Raw genomic sequence first — 17,546 nt, forward strand, 5'->3', positions numbered from 1 at the left:
GGAAAAAAAACATGGATTTTTTTGTCGGAATGTGCGATCGTGTGTACAGGGCATAACTCTCTAAAGGCCCATACACACTATAGGACTTTGTACAAACTTTCCTGTGGATTTTTGTACAAAGAGCCGTCGGCCGTAAACTAATTAAGCATACACACTGCAGGACTTTTTCAGCCAACTTTCACCAAATCACGTGTTTTTTCAGCTCTTTACCACCACCCTTTGGTGAACTTCTGTATTGTTGTCTGCTCTTTTGCATTGGTTCTGAGCATGCGTCTTTGTACTTTGGACTAAAGTCCTATGGACTTGTGTACACACGATAGGATTTTGCACCATAAGACTTTTGTTGCTGGAAAGTTTAGCCCCATACATACTATCAGATTTTCTGCTGAGTTTTTCCTTCAGATTTACCAAAACCATATAATATGAGTTCAAACCTTAGGAGTTTCAATTTGTATGCAATCAGGCAGGCCCTTGTACTACATGGTTTTGGTAAATCTGAAGGAAAAACTCAGCAGAAAATCTGATAGTGTGTATGGGGCTTTAGTTTGTTTGCACAGCCAACATTTGTCCGCTGAAAACCGAAAAAGTTTGTCTGATGGAGCGTACACACGGTAGGATGTTGCCTTAAAACAGCTAATTTGCATGCTTGTTGTCAAAAAGTCCCATCGTGTGTATGGGCCTTAAGATGTTCTTTTCACATACAATCATGTTACTGACCTGTTGCCAATAAACATAATTATTTGCAAAATGTGCTTCCTTGTTACACCATTTACTTTGCTAGCTTTATGTTGCCCTGTCCCAACATTTTTTGAGACGTGTTGCTGCCAATAATTTAAAAATTACCTTTTTCTTTTCATAAAATGGTACATATTCTCAATTTAAATATTTGATATGTTTTCTATATTTTTTTGTGAATAAAATATGGGTTTCAAAGATCTGAAAATCATTGCATTTTGTTTTTTTGCAGATTTTACACAACGTCCTTTTTTTGGAATCTGGCCTGTATATTTACACAGATAAACATACATGCACGCATTGCATTATTGCTTTAAGGGTTACACCGATACCCTATTTTTACCGGCGACTATGAGTACAGATACCTTTGCGGTGCGATTTGAGCCCATACAAAATGAATGTGCTCAAATCGCACTGCAAAGAATCGCATGTGATTTGAGCAGGAATGTGGTGCGATTCGTGTCCGAATCTCATGCAGTTTTCCACACTGCTGCTGTGTGAACCCAGGCTAAAATAACTGTGAAACTGCATGCGATTTGAAGAGAAATTGCACCGCATTTCTGTTCAAATTGAATGGGATTCTTTGCAGTGTGATTTGAGCCCATTCATTTAGTATGGGTTCAAATCACACCGCAAAGTTATTGTTTCGTTTCGGGTAGCGGAGCATTTTCACACCTCCCTAAACCCCATCCAAGTTAATCTGCAATAAACTTTTAAAAAAAGGCAACCCTAGTCTGTTTTTGAGCCTGAAGAGTGGAAGCTGCTGTTTGCCTGGCTGCTGGAATAGAACCTGGGACACAAGCTAGTGGCCCCTGCTGGGTGAGCGCTATAATAGAATCCAAATACAATAACATTTGTGAGGTTACTGCTGTTTGTGCGTATTTCATATGTTTTTATAAATTTTAAGGATTGGCCTACCCAAGTCTTAGTTAAAGATGAACTTATATGGGCTAAGATGTGTTAATTTCTTATATATCTTTGAGACTCCATTGGCAAAATCTCTCTGTCATAGTTCCCTAAAACTCTTCTTGCCCACTTGAAGTTTTGGATGTTCCCATCTACATAAGAATTTTTCCACCTCTGCTGTTGCATTCTACAAAATAAAACATAAATTCAAAAATAGGAGGAACGGGAGTCCATCACAATGGCTGTGGTAGGTGTAAAGGTGCGGGACCTAAATGTTTGCAGATATCGTCAGTAGAGTATCCAATAGAAAAAAGAGTCTGTTAGCGTGTTCACCCCAGCATCTCTAAAAAGAAAACTCTGAAATTACAGCTTTAGGTGGTGTGACCCTTTAAATATAATTGCAATCTTTTTGTTCTTACAGACTGCTGGGTGTTTCTGCTTTTCCTGCTCTGAGCTTTGTCCTGGACACCACTGGCAGTATGGGGGAGGAAATCACGTCAGCTCGTCTACAATCCCGTCTTATCATCCAGCGCCAAAATGACACACTGCTACAGCCCGACTACTACATCCTGGTACCCTTCCATGACCCAGGTACATCCATCCTTCCATCCATCCATCAATCCAAGCAATCATTTTTTAAAAAGTTTCCAAAATGATTATTTGCGTAGCAAATTCTTGACATTCATGCAAGTGAGATTTGTCAACATTTGTCCTGTATTTTACAGTCACATTGATCCTATTTATAATAGGATCAATGTGCAGCAGGTAAACAGCTATGGAATCTCAATTGCAGCAGGCTATAGTGCCTTGCAAAAATATTCACCTCCCTTGGCTTTTTACCTATTTAGTTACATTACAGCCTTTAGTTCAATGTTTTTTTAATCTGAATTATATGTGATGGATCAGAACACAATAGTCTACATTGGTGAAGTAAAATTAGAAAATATATACATAAAGCTATTTTTCAGAAATAAAAAACTGATAATTGGCATGTGCGTATGTATTCACCCCCTTTGTTATGAAGCCCATAAAAAGCTCCGATGCAACCAATTACCTTCAGAAGTCACATAATTAGTGAAATGATGTCCACCTGTGTGCAATCTAAGCGTCACATGATCTGTCATTACATATACACACCTTTCTGAAAGGCCCCAGAGGCTGCAACACCTAACAAAGAGGCACCACTAACCAAACACTGCCATGAAGACCAAGGAACTCTCCAAACAAGTAAGGGACAATGTTGTCGAGAAGTACAAGTCAGAGTTAGGTTATAAAAAATTATCCAAATCTTTGATGATCCCTACGAGCACCATCAAATCTATCATAACCAAATGGAAAGAACATGGCACAACAGCAAACCTGCCAAGAGACGGCCGCACACCAAAACACACGGACGGGGCAAGGAGGGCATTAATCAGAAAGGCAGCACAGAGACCTAAGGTAACCCTGGAGGAACTGCAGAGACTGAAGTATCTGTACATAGGACAACAATAAGCCGTACGCGCCATAGAGTTGGGCTTTATGGCAGAATGGCCATAAGAAAGCCATTACTTTGAGCGAAAAACAAAATGGCACGTTTTGAGTTTGCGAAAAGGCATGTGGGAGACTCCCACAATGTATGGAGGAAGGTGCTCTGGTCTGATGAGACTAAAATTGAATTTTTTGGCCATCAAAGAAAACGCTATGTCTGGCGCAAACCCAACACATCACATCATCCAAAGAACACCATCTCCACTGTGAAACATGGTGGTGGCAGCATCATGCTGTGGGGATGTTTTTCAGCAGTCAGGACTGGGAAACTGGTCAGTGTTGAGGGAAAGATGGATGGTGCTAAATACAGGGATATTCTTGAGCAAAACTTGTACCACTGTGTATGATTTGAGGCTAGGACAGAGGTTCATCTTCCAGCAGAACAATGACCCCAAACACACTGCTAAAGCAACACTTGAGTGGTTTAAAGGGAAACATGTAAATGTGTTGGAATGGCCTAGTCAAAGCTTAGACCTCAATCCAATAGAAAATCTGTAGTCAGACTTAAAGATTGCTGTTCCCAAGCGCAAACCATCCAACTTGAAGGAGCTGGAGCAGTTTTGCAAGGAGGAATGGGCAAAAATCCCAGTGGTAAGATGTGGCAAGCTCATAGAGACCTATCCAAAGAGACTTGGAGCTGTGATAGCTGCAAAAAAGTGGCTCTACAAAGTATTGACTTTAGGGGGGTGAATAGTTATGCACATTGACTTTTTCTTTTATTTTGTCCTATTTGTTGTTTGCTTCACAATAAAAAAAAAAATCTTCAAAGTTGTGGGCATGTTCTGTAAATTAAATGATGCAAATCCTCAAACATTCCATGTTAATTCCAGGTTGTGAGGCAACCAAACACGAAAAATGCCAAGGGGGTGAATACTTTTGCAAGGCACTGTAAGTGGCACCCTCTGTGCCTAAGAGGTGGTGCCAGCAAAGGAGGGGGACATAGGTGTACGCAGCCAACTGCATTAGGGTGTGCACCCCAAAGCTCAAACACACATGTGCAGTAGAGCAGTGGATGGTGTCAGTAGAGCAGTGAACATGGCAGTAGAGCAGTGGATGGTGTCGGTAGAGCAGTGGACGGTGGCGGTAGAGCAGTGGACGGTGGCGGTAGAGCAGTGGACGGTGGCGGTAGAGCAGTGGACGGTGGCGGAAGAGCAGTGGACGGTGGCGGAAGAGCAGTGGACGGTGGCGGAAGAGCAGTGGACGGTGGCGGAAGAGCAGTGGACGGTGGCGGAAGAGCAGTGGACGGTGGTGGAAGAGCAGTGGACGGTGTCGGTAGAGCAGTGGACGGTGTCGGTAGAGCAGTGGACGGTGTCGGTAGAGCAGTGGACAGGGTCGGTAGAGCAGTGAAGGGTGTCAGTAGACCAGTGGATGGTGTCAGTAGGGGTAAAAATTGGTGTCAATAGTTTTTTGTTTTTATTACTTTATATTGTGATTACATTTTTTACAATTTTAGTTTTTTTATTATTTTTTTATAATATTTTTTTTTATTATTTGTTTTTTACAATTTGTTAGGAGCCCCAGTAAGGGGCTTTGGTGAAATAGCAGAGAAAGGGAGTGAGGACAGAGATTCCCCAGTTCCTTTCTCTGTAGCCTCAGCTGCCACGGGGGTAGGGGCGTTCAGCAGGAGGAATCTGCTTCGCACAGAGTCATTAGGGTGTGCCCAGACACACCCGGCACACCCTGTGCACTTGCCTATGGAGGGGGATTATGTATACCCTACTTGTCGCCAATTTTAACCAATACCAAATACCCAGATAACAAAGATAACTTTCCACAAATTTGTGGCAGTGTTGAATTTTAAGTCTGTTGACCTGCTGCACATTTTCACTGGCAAGTTGTACACTTGCAGAGCACTTGAAACACAAGTTCTAGTTGATACTTTTCCAATTTGTATCAAATTTGCATTGCAAGTGTCTAGCAGTACAGCAAGAACTCTGCAAGTCTGTGGTGGGATGACTATTGCACAACAAAACTGAACCAGAACTTGCAGCAGACTTGCAGAACGTTTGCAAAGAAAGTTGATCTGAAGTCATGCAATGCGGACTTGCTGCAACTGTGCAACAAACTTGTGAAGCCTGGCAAGTCTAGCAATAGCTTAGCAAGTCATTTTCAATCTTTCAGCAGAATTGCTTGCTATCTGGGTATGGTCAGTGATTTCACAGGGAAATCCTTCACCAAAGTTCTATGGGCATTTAAAACTGTGCTATTGGCAGGAACTCCATCAGTGTTCAAGCCGGTGTCAGTCTTTTTATTTACTCATAGAAAAACTAGTTAGGAGTACAAGCGGTGCCTTAAACCAGCCCACCAGGGAGGGCGACCACCTTCTTTCTGCCCCTAATGAAAGGTAGTTGGTACATAATTTCCCTACCTTCTCTTATGGCCTTTCCTGGGCTGATATCAGCAAAACATTGGGGATAAATATAAAATAAGATAGGTATTAATGACATAACTAATTTTTGATCATTCAGCAATTATTCCTGAAGACTTGTTGAAAGGTGAAATCAGGCTCTTCTATGTTTAGGCTTTGGCCCAGTGCACAAGACAAGTGACCCGAATGAGTTCTTAAAAATTCTGGACAGTCTACAGGCTTTGGGAGGGGGAGATGAGCCAGAGATGTGTTTATCAGCTCTGCAGGTATGTAATTCTTCTTTTTAACCCATCTCCACTTTGTTCAGCTCTTGCATCATAGCAGGGTCCATCACTGTTTAAAAGGAAGCTATACCCAACTCCATTCCCCCTTCCCTCTCCTCTCTTTCCCCTTTTTTCCTTCCTTTCTCTCTCTCCCTGTTCTCTGCTCTTCTTTATGATGTGTTAAATGTTTGAGTTTCTCATTGCAGCCCCTTTTTGCCAAATGATCACATCCTGATACTGGGGGTTATTTACTAAAGCTGGAGAGTGCAAAATCTGGTGCAGTTCTGCACAGAACCGGCTTCCAGGTTTTGTTGCCAAAGCTTAATTGAACAAGCTGAAGTTAGAAGCTAATTGGCTACCATGCACAACTGCACCAGATTCTGAGTGCTCCAGTTTTAGTAAATCTCCCCCATTGCGTACCCTTACAAGTATATTCCTCTACCTATCAAGATGTACTGTATTGTCATACTGTTGTTACTAAATACTTATTTGTGTTCACATACCTACACATTCCTGTGCTGTAGATCCAATTGTTTTATTGTCTTCATGAAAATGTTACTTAAAATATATTCGGCTTAAAAGGAAACTATAATGGTTGACTGTAATTTTTATTTTTTCTATACTTATACTTTTGAAAAGCATTTTATTCATGACAAAGGAAGCCCAGAGTACTATGGGTATAGAGAGCAGCAAAAGTTGTATTTTTTCTAGGCGTGGGAACAGAGGAGAAGATGTCACGGCTTTGACTCTTACTTGTACATTTCAGCTTGAGCTAAAGAGCTCTGTACACAATGGGCTTTCTACCACAAAGGAGTCACCGAAAAATTGGATACGTTGAAAAGAAGACTAAAGTTTTACCTGTTTTCTGCATATAAAAATGCACAATGTTTATAGTACATTATATAGTATTCAATACTTCCAATTTACCTGATTAAAAAGAAAGCAAGAAAAATATTTATATAGTTTTTGTTTATTAGTCTTGACGGCAATAAAACACTGTATACTGTATATACAGTATATGTCAGAGACGAGGTCCCAAGGGAATAGGGTTGAGGGAGGCTGGACAATGCGCAATGTATTGCTGTGCAGCACAGGCCCTCGGAGAAATTGGCCAGCACAGTGGCTAATTATTACAAGAACCCCACAGTTCCCCAATCAGTACACAGGTAGCAACCTTTCCTTCTGTTCGCTCACACCAGACACACAGATTCCTGTCTGGTAATGAGATCTAACCCTGCCTTATCCATATGCAATAAGATCCATACACTGGCAAATGACTCCTTACTGTACAAGCACACAAACCAAACATTTGGCCTTTCCTCAACATCTGTATTGTTTAACTGCTTCAGATCCGCGCTATTGCCAAATGACGGCAACAGCGCGCATTTACATTGCCGGGACTACGTCTATTGACGTCGTCCCATGCACGAGCGGCCTGCGCACCCCCTGCCGGGCGCGCGGCGCGCTCGGTGATCAACGAGTCTATGAGACTCACCTGATCACAGATCAGAGTAAGGGGTCGGTCCCGACCCCTTACCACATGATCAGCTGTCAGCCAATGACAGCTGATCATATGATGTAAACAGAGCCGGTAATCGGCTATTTTTCCTCCTCACGCTGACAGCGTGAGGAGGAAAAAAACAGCCGATCACTGGTGGCCGTGAGAGGGACATCAGTCCCGATCACGGCGATCATCTGCCCCCTGCCAGTGACACCTAGGAAAAGGGAACAGTGCCGCCTACCAGTGCACACCAGCGTCAACCATCAGTGCCCACAGTGCCATCCATCAATGCCCACAGTGCCATCCATCAGTGCCCACAGTGCTACCCACAGTGCCACCCATCAGCGCCCACATCAGTGCCACAACAGTGCTGCACATCAGTGCCACCTATCAGTGCCCATCAGTGTCACCTATCAGTGCCCATCAGTGCCGCCCATCACTGCCCATCAGTGCCACCCATCAATGCCCCACATCAGTGCCCCCCATAAGTGGTACCTATCAGTGCCCATCAGCGCCACCTATCCATGCCACCCATCAGTGCCACCCATCAGCGCCCATCAGTGGCCATCAGTGCCGCCTTATCTGTGCCCATCAGTACCGCCTTATCTGTCCCCATCAGTGCCGCCTTAACTGTGCCTATTAGTGCTGCCTTAACTGTGCCTATTAGTGCTGCCTTAACTGTGCCTATTAGTGCCACCTTAACTGTGCCTATCAGTGCCACCTTAACTGTGCCTATCTGTGCCCATCAGTGCAGTCTATCAGCGCCCACCAGTGCCGCCTCATCAGCGCATATCAATGAAAGAGAAAAATTACCTGTTTGCAAAATTTTATAACAAACTATGAAACATGTTTTTTTTTTTTTCAAAATTTTCCATCTTTTTTAGTTTGTTTAGCAAAAAATAAAAATCCCAGCTGTGATCAAATACCACCAAAAGAAAGCTCTATTTTTGGGAAAAAATGATAAAAATTTCATTTGGGTACAGTGTTGTATGACCACGCAATTGTCATTCAAAGTGCGACAGCGCTGAAAGCTGAAAATTGGTCTGGGCAGGAGGGGGGTTTAAGTGCCCAGTAAGCAAGTGGTTAAATGTCCTGTATATTCTGGATTAAATCTTCCCTTACTGTACACTATGAGATTTGTACTGTGACGTTAAAAATGGTTTTGAAAATAAATGAAAAATATATACCTGCTTATATATACTAGACGTGCACTGACAAAAAAATGTGTTTTGTTTTCGTTTTATTAGTTTTTTTTGCTTTTTTCGGAAATTAGAAAATTCGCAAATTAGAAAATTCGGAATCCGAGAATTCGGATTTTCAAATTTCCGAATTTCGAATGTTCAAATTTTCGAATTTTCAAATTTCCCAATTTAGAATGTTCGAATTCCGAATTTTAAAAATTCGAAAATTCGAAAACTCAAAAATCTGAAAAAAGAAAGAAAATCTACTGATTCGTTTAGATACGGCATTCGTTATTTCAGATAATTCGTAACTTTGGATAAATTTGTACTCGTTACGTTCACGAACAGCCAAATTTGAAAGGAAATTCCAATACCTATAATTTAATATTTATTAATAGTTAGTTAATATTTCAGATTTTCAGGTTTTCGAATTTTCAGATTTTCATTCTTTTGAATTTTCATTCTTATTCTTGGATTTTCAAATTTCCAAATGTTTGAATTTCCAAATTTATGAAATTTCGAATATTCAAATTTCCGAAAATTAGAAATTTCGGAAAAAAATTTCGGAATTAACGAATTTGTCAAAATTTGTTAAAAAACAAATTCAGAGCAAAACGAATTGCACATGTCTAATATATACTATATTTCCTTTATTCTTCTAAGCTAGCCCTGATTAACACTCCTCCCCACTCTGAGATCTTTGTCTTCACGGACGCCTCCTCTAAGGACGCTCATCTCAGAAGTTCAGTGGAGGCTTTAATACAAGAGAAGAAGATCAAGGTGAGTTGAAGGGGATTAAGTGTTTTAAACTTGAATGCAATGTTGTAAATTGCTTTCAGTTTTACTTAGAACATATTTTTTTTCAGCAGTGTGTCTAAAAATCACGAATTGTCTTTTCCTGCGAGCACAATCAATGCAAAGTATACAACCAGACCTATGTAAAAAACAAAGGACTTTAAATGTGCTGCCAGGAAAACATAAGAAACACTATATGAACCCAAAGTATAAATAAACAATTATTTTATTAATAAAATGCAATAAAAAAACTCATAAAAGAGAGCTTATGACCATAAAACACATGTAAGACGATCGGTTGACCTTATACAACTACAAATATTAATGAGTGCCCAATAGATTGTATGCGTTTTATGGATTCTTCTTCTGCTTCTTCAGGAGTAAAACATATAGTAGGTCAGTCTAATACTTATAGTTTTTTTTTTCATCTACAAAAGTGACAAAATTGTCACCATGTAAACAAAGTGTTACTAAACCCACAACAGCAAAATCTGTATATAATCAGTCTGTATATGCAGTAAATCATGCTTGTTATACTCACTGAGGAACCTAAGGGGTTAATCCTCTGCATTGTGTAAAAAGGCTGTTTGATCCTATCTACTCTGATCCTCCCCTTCTTCCACATTCTGCAATCCATCTCCTGATAGTACAGAGCCTTGTGGGCAAGCTGCACATGCTCAGTTTGGTGTGTATTGCTAGAGAGTTATCTTTTCTTAGGAAAGTGCATGTGATCAACACAGGGCCAATCAGCACTGTCCAGACAGAGGATTAGGGGTCCTGCAGCCTCATAGGACAATCAGGGAGAATGAAAACGCCTCCTACAAGCTTTAACCACACACTGATAGAAGTCACAAGACTGCTATATACTGCTAAGGAGAAAAAGTATCTGGTGCCAAATATCTGTCAGGTATAGCTCCAATGTAGCCTCAGTCCAATAGACATAGAATATTGTAATTAAGCAGTGCAAAGCTTCAGTGATTGTGTTCAAATTCCAGTAGTTCATAGCAATCCATCACCTTTTTAAACTTTTACCCATTTGGAGCAGTCAGAACCACAACAGAAGAATTCTGATTGATGTTGGTTTCAGCCTCTTGCAGTTGGCTTTTTGTCAACCTTTTTAAAGATACAATTTGTGAACTTGTAATTCAGAGGTGAACATGCTCAGTCTTTGGCTGTGGAACTTTGTGTAAGTGGAACTTAGTATAAGTGGGAGTTAAAAAACTAGTTATAGAGTGAATAAGTCTTGCTTGTTGATTACTGGGTTTGCTGGGGTGCATTTTTGGGGCTTTTCCTTTTAGTTTTTCATTTGCCTTTTTCTGTCACTTTTTAAATAGCTTTTTTTTCTTTTTTTTTCCTCTGGTTCCTTCAGCCTATCAATTAAGGGGGGTGGTTAGTTGCTCACAGGTGCCTATTTAACTGGGTGTAGAACTCAGTCTGAGCGTGCTCAGTCTTTGGCTGTGGAACTTTGTGTAAGTGGAAGTTAAAAAACTAGAGTTATAGAGTGAATAAGTCTTGCTTGTTGATTGCTGGGTTTGCTGGGGTGCATTTTTGGGGCTTTTCCTTTTAGTTTTTCATTTGCCTTTTTCTGTCACTTTTTAAATAGCTTTTTTTTCTTTTTTTTTTCCTCTGGTTCCTTCAGCCTATCAATTAAGGGGGGTGGTTAATTGCTCACAGGTGCCTATTTAACTGGGTGTAGAACTCAGTCTGAGCGTGCTCAGTCTTTGGCTGTGGAACTTTGTGTAAGTGGAACTTAGTATAAGTGGGAGTTAAAAAACTAGAGTTATAGAGTGAATAAGTCTTGCTTGTTGATTGCTGGGTTTGCTGGGGTGCATTTTTGGGGCTTTTCCTTTTAGTTTTTCATTTGCCTTTTTCTGTCACTTTTTAGATAGCTTTTTTTTCTTTTTTTTTCCTCTGGTTCCTTCAGCCTATCAATTAAGGGGGGTGGTTAATTGCTCACAGGTGCCTATTTAACTGGGTGTAGAACTCAGTCTGAGCGTGCTCAGTCTTTGGCTGTGGAACTTTGTGTAAGTGGGAGTTAAAAACTAGAGTTTAAAACAGGAGGTTATAACAGGGGTCATAGTACCTGTGTAGTGTGAGTATCTGAGTGTTGTCTGAGTAGTGTGTGTGGATCGTTAGTACTTGTGTATTGTGTACTGTATACTTGAGTATTGCGAGTGCACATAGGTCTGCGACTGTTCTGCGATTGCACGTAGGTCTGTGAGTACCTGTGTATTGTCTTGTTGTGTACCTGTGTATTGTCTTGAGTATTAGTGCCAGGAAGCTAGCTGTTAGGTAATTTGGACAGGGTAAAATCCCCAAATCCTCACTAAATTTAATAGGTACGATGCCCGGCGGGTGTGGAGAGGCGACTCTTTGTACATCTTGCCGCATGTATGCGTTCCTTGATCATCCGATCGAGGGTGAATACTGCTGTGCAAAATGTAAGCACATTGTTTCCCTGGAAGCCCAGGTTCTGAATCTAGGGAAGCAACTGTCAGCACTGAGAAGTCCCTCCATACTAAAGGTGAGCCAGGAATGTACACGGCAGGTGCTGGCAGGGGCCAGCACAGAGGCGGGTGGAGACAAAGAGGCGCAGGCACTAGCAAAGAGTAGATGGGTGACAGTCAGGAGGGGTAGAGGGGGAAGTGCCAGAGAGGCCGATCCAGGACTGGAGCATCCCAATAAGTACGCTCCATTGAGTGTCATTGGTGAAACCAGTCAGGGACCAGCACTGCTGGAGATGAGGGACTCTCCTAGCTGCCAGGGGAAAAACTCCTCCAGTGAGAGTGGGGGGGCAGCAAAGGGAAAGGGAAGACAGATTCTGGTGGTAGGGGACTCAATTCTTAGAAGGACAGAGAGGGCAATCTGTAACCAAGACCTGAAGCGCCGAACAGTATGTTGTCTACCGGGCGCTCGGGTTCGGCACATCACGGATCTTGTGGACAGATTACTGGGAGGGGCTGGGGAAGACCCGGCTGTCATGGTGCACGTTGGCACCAATGACAAAGTCAGAGGCAGATGGAGTGTCCTAAAGAACGATTTTAGGGATTTAGGTGCTAAATTGAGGAAAAGGACCTCCAAGGTAGTATTCTCAGGAATACTACCGGTACATCGAGCCACACCAGAAAGGCAGAGGGAGATTAGGGAAGTAAACAAGTGGCTGAAGAGCTGGTGTAGTAAGGAGGGGTTTGGGTTTCTGGAGGACTGGGCCGACTCCTCAGTCGGTAACCGGTACTATAGAAGGGACGGACTGCACCTAAATGAGGAGGGTGCAGATCTGCTGGGAATGAAGATGGCCAAAAAGTTTGAGGGGTTTTTAAACTAGGCGATGGGGGGGAGGGTCCAGAGACAGTGATAGCCAGCGCGGATGATATTCCAGAGGGTAGTGTTGGGGGCATTAGTGGTAGGTTAACCAAAGCACAAAAACACAAGGTGAGTATAGTAGCAAGTCCTAGTTGCAATTTTGAAACACCCAATACGAGGACAATATGCGACCGGTCTAAACTATGTGGCATGTTCACCAATGCCAGGAGCATGGCAGACAAGATGGGTGAACTAGAGATACTGTTGTACAAGGAGGATTTGGATTTTGTGGGAATTTCAGAGACCTGGTTCAACAGCTCTCATGATTGGCTGGCAAACATTCAAGGGTATACCCTATACCGCAAAGATAGAGAGGGTAAAAAAGGGGGAGGGGTATGCCTATATATCAAGAATAATGTACAAGCGAATGTGAGAGATGACATCACTGAGGGAGCTAGAGAGGAGGTGGAATCCTTATGGGTAGAGCTCCAAAGGGATGAAGCTAAGGGGAAAATAATACTGGGAGTATGCTATAGGCCCTCTAACCTGAAGGAGGAAGTGGAGACGAATCTCCTATCACAAATTGGATTAGCAGCAAGGAGGGGAAGTGTTATCATAATGGGGGATTTTAATTATCCAGACATAGACTGGGCGGAGGGAACCGCGCATTCATTTAAGGCTCGCCAGTTCCTTAATGTCTTGCAGGACAATTTTATGGGTCAGATGGTGGATGCACCAACTAGAAATAAAACATTACTGGATCTACTGATTACCAACAATACAGACCTGATCACAGATGTGGAAATACGGGGCAATTTAGGTAACAGCGATCACAGGACAATTAGTTTCAGTATAAATCACACAAATAGGAAACATGAAGGGAATACAAAGACACTGAATTTCAAAAGAGCCAACTTCCCTAAACTACAAACCTTGCTAAAAGGCATAAATTGGGATAAAATATTAGGAACAAAGAATACAGAGGAGAGATGGGTTTGCTTTAAGAGCATATTAAATAAGGGCATTAGCCAATGTATCCCATTGGGTAATAAATTTAAAAGAGCGAACAAAAATCCTGGATGGCTTAACTCCAATGTAAAAATGCATATAAAAGCAAAGGAGAAGGCCTTCAAAAAATACAAGGTTGAGGGATCATCCTCAGCATTCAGACTTTATAAAGAATGCAATAAGAAATGTAAGGGTGCAATTAGGACGGCTAAGATAGAACATGAAAGACACATAGCGGAGGAGAGCAAAAAAAATCCCAAGAAATTCTTTAAGTATGTAAACAGTAAAAAAAGGAGGACAGACCATATTGGCCCCATAAAGAATGAGGAAGGACATCTGGTTACAAAGGATGGGGAGATGGCAAAGGTATTGAATTTATTCTTCTCCTCAGTCTTCACGAGTGAATCGGGGGGCTTCAGTAACCAAAACTGCAGTGTTTATCCTCATGACACAACACAGGAAGCACCTCCATGGTTAACAGAGGACGGAATTAAAATTAGACTTGAGAAACTTAACATTAATAAATCACCGGGACCAGATGGCTTGCATCCGAGGGTACTTGGGGAACTCAGTCAGGTGATTGCCAGACCGTTGTTCCTAATTTTTACAGACAGTCTATTGACTGGAATGGTACCAGCTGATTGGAGAAAAGCCAATGTAGCACCAATATTTAAAAAGGGCCCAAAAAACATCCCTGGGAATTACAGACCAGTTAGCCTAACATCAATAGTATGTAAAATCTTGGAGGGGATGATAAGGGACTATATACAAGATTTTAGTAATAAGAACGATATCATTAGCAGTAATCAGCATGGATTCATGAAGAATCGTTCTTGCCAAACCAATCTATTAACCTTCTATGAGGAGGTGAGTTGCCATCTAGATAAAGGAAGGCCCGTAGACGTGGTGTATCTGGATTTTGCAAAAGCATTTGACACAGTTCCCCATAAACGTTTACTGTACAAAATAGGGTCCGTTGGCATGGACCATAGGGTGAGTACCTGGATTGAAAACTGGCTACAAGGGCATGTTCAGAGGGTGGTGATAAATGGGGAGTACTCAGAATGGTCAGGGGTGGGTAGTGGGGTTCCCCAGGGTTCTGTGCTGGAACCAATCCTATTTAATTTGTTTATAAACGATCTGGAGGATGGGATAAACAGTTCAATCTCTGTATTTGCAGACGATACTAAGCTAAGCAGGGCAATAACTTCTCCGCAGGATGTGGAAACCTTGCAAAAAGACCTGAACAAATTAATGGGGTGGGCGACTACATGGCAAATGAGGTTCAATGTAGAAAAATGTAAAATAATGCATTTGGGTGGCAAAAATATGAATGCAATCTATACACTGGGGGGAGAACCTCTGGGGGAATCTAGGATGGAAAAGGACCTGGGGGTCCTAGTAGATGATAGGCTCAGCAATGGCATACAATGCCAAGCTGCTGCTAATAAGGCAAACAGAATATTGGCATGTATTAAAAGGGGGATCAACTCCAGAGATAAAACAATAATTCTCCCGCTCTACAAGACTCTGGTCCGGCCGCACCTGGAGTATGCTGTCCAGTTCTGGGCACCAGTCCTCAGGAAGGATGTACTGGAAATGGAGCGAGTACAAAGAAGGGCAACAAAGCTAATAAAGGGTCTGGAGGATCTTAGTTATGAGGAAAGGTTGCGAGCGTTGAACTTATTCTCTCTGGAGAAGAGACGATTGAGAGGGGATATGATTTCAGTTTACAAATACTGTACTGGTGACCCCACAATAGGGATAAAACTTTTTAGCAGAAGAGAGTTTAATAAGACTCGGGGCCACTCATTACAATTAGAAGAAAAGAGGTTTAACCTTAAACTACGTAGAGGGTTCTTTACTGTAAGAGCGGTAAGGATGTGGAATTCCCTTCCACAGGCAGTGGTCTCAGCGGGGAGCATTGATAGCTTCAAGAAACTATTAGATAATCACCTGAATGACCGCAACATACAGGGATATGTAAGGTAATACTGACACATAATCACACACATAGGTTGGACTTGATGGACGTGTGTCTTTTTTCAACCTCACCTACTATGTAACTATGTAACTATGTAACATTTGTAAGTAGACAAAGCTTGAATATTCTTCATGTCTTTGTAGGTATCTTTCCTGATCACAGAAGACCCAGCTCGGACTACTCTGAAGAGAAGCAAGAGGGAAGTGTTGAGCCCACATAGATTTGACCTCTATACTGACCTTGCTTCCACTTCTGGGGGCCAGGTTGTCTTCACAACAAACAACGACATCGGAGAGGCTTCTGAGATCATCACAGATTCATCCCACTTTGATGTGGTGAGGGAAGGTTTTTGTGGGTTAGTAAGGGGGTGGCTTATGCATTTTGAAGTCATTATTCTTCAGCTTAGTTTGAAGTCACGTATAACCTAATTAACCACTTCATCTATCGTACTTTATACTCCAGGGCAGTTTTTACATTTCCACTATAGGCCTGTTGATTCCGCAATAACTTTGTCATTACTTAACCACTTGACGACCGCCTCACGCTGATGTACGTCAGCAGAATGGCACGGGCAGGCAAAATCACGTACCTGGTACGTGATTGCCTTCCTGCGGGCGAGGGGTCCGATCGGACCCCCCCGGTGCCTGAGGCGGTCGCCTTTGGTCTGGCAGTGATCAGAGATGAGGGGGAGGCCATCCATTCGTGGCCCCCCCCCTCGCGATCGCTCCCAGCCAGTGAGATTCTTCCCCTGCCTCTGTGTAGTACACAGAGGCAGGGGATGTGATGTCATCTCTCCTCGGCTCGGCAGTTTCCGTTCCGGCGCCGAGGAGAGAAGACTGAAATGTGAGTGCACACACACACATCACAGTAGAACATGCCAGGCACACATAACACCCCCCTTTACCCCCCGATCACCCCCTAATCACCCCCCCCGCCCCCGTCACACTGACACCAAGCAGTTTTTTTTTTTCTGATTACTGCATGGTGTCAGTTTGTGACAGTTACTGTGGTAGGGCAGTTAGTATTAGCCCCCTGTAGGTCTAGGGTACCCCCCTAACTCCCCCTAATAAAGTTCTAACCCCTTGATCACCCCCTGTCGCCAGTGTCGCTAAGCGATCATTTTTCTGATCGCTATATTAGTGTCACTGGTGACGCTAGTTAGGGACGTAAATATTTAGGGTCGCCGTCAGCGTTTTATAGCGACAGGGACCCCCATATAGTATCTTATAAATGTTTTAACCCCTTGATTGCCCCTAGTTAACCCTTTCACCACTGATCACCGTATAACCGTTACGGGTGACGCTGGTTAGTTCGTTTATTTTTTATAGTGTCAGGGCACCCGCCGTTTATTACCTAATAAAGGTTTAGCCCCCTGATCGCCCGGCGGTGATATGCATCGCCAGATTAGCGCCAGTACCGCTGACACCCGCGCACGCAGCATACGCCTCCCTTAGTGGTATAGTATCTGAACGCATCAATATCTGATCCGATCAGATCTATACTAGCGTCCCCAGCAGTTTAGGGTTCCCAAAAACGCAGTGTTAGCGGGATCAGCCCAGATACCTGCTAGCACCTGCGTTTTGCCCCCTCCGCCCAGCCCAGCCCACTCAAGTGCAGTATCGATCGATCACTGTCACTTACAAAACACTAAACGCATAACTGCACCGTTCGCAGAGTCAGGCCTGATCCCTGCGATCGCTAACAGTTTTGTTGGTAGCATTTTGGTGAACTGGTAAGCACCAGCCCCAAGCAGCGTCAGGTTAGCGCCAGTAGCGCTTACACCCACGCACGCACCGTACACCTCCCTTTGTGGTATAGTATCTGAACGGATCAATATCTGATCCGATCAGATCTATACTAGCGTCCCCAGCAGTTTAGGGTTCCCAAAAACGCAGTGTTAGCGGGATCAGCCCAGATACCTGCTAGAACCTGCGTTTTGCCCCTCCGCCCAGCCCAGCCCACCCAAGTGCAG

The 17,546-nt window shown here is 42.9% G+C and overlaps 1 protein-coding gene across 4 annotated transcripts in view; it reads left to right on the top strand.

The window, feature by feature from the left end:
• VWA7 (von Willebrand factor A domain containing 7) overlaps positions 1–17,546 on the top strand; it is a 121,158-nt gene that overhangs the window by 64,411 nt on the left and 39,201 nt on the right. For all 4 annotated transcript variants that reach the window (XM_073598941.1, XM_073598942.1, XM_073598940.1 and 1 more), the window contains 4 exons: positions 2,063–2,232; positions 5,693–5,805; positions 9,148–9,264; positions 15,718–15,909. In XM_073598941.1, coding sequence (XP_073455042.1) covers positions 2,063–2,232; positions 5,693–5,805; positions 9,148–9,264; positions 15,718–15,909 — 592 coding nt within the window. The remainder of the gene's footprint in view (positions 1–2,062; positions 2,233–5,692; positions 5,806–9,147; positions 9,265–15,717; positions 15,910–17,546) is intronic.

This window comes from Aquarana catesbeiana, linkage group LG09 (genome assembly GCF_042186555.1).
Source record: "Aquarana catesbeiana isolate 2022-GZ linkage group LG09, ASM4218655v1, whole genome shotgun sequence".
Classification (NCBI taxonomy): domain Eukaryota; kingdom Metazoa; phylum Chordata; class Amphibia; order Anura; family Ranidae; genus Aquarana; species Aquarana catesbeiana.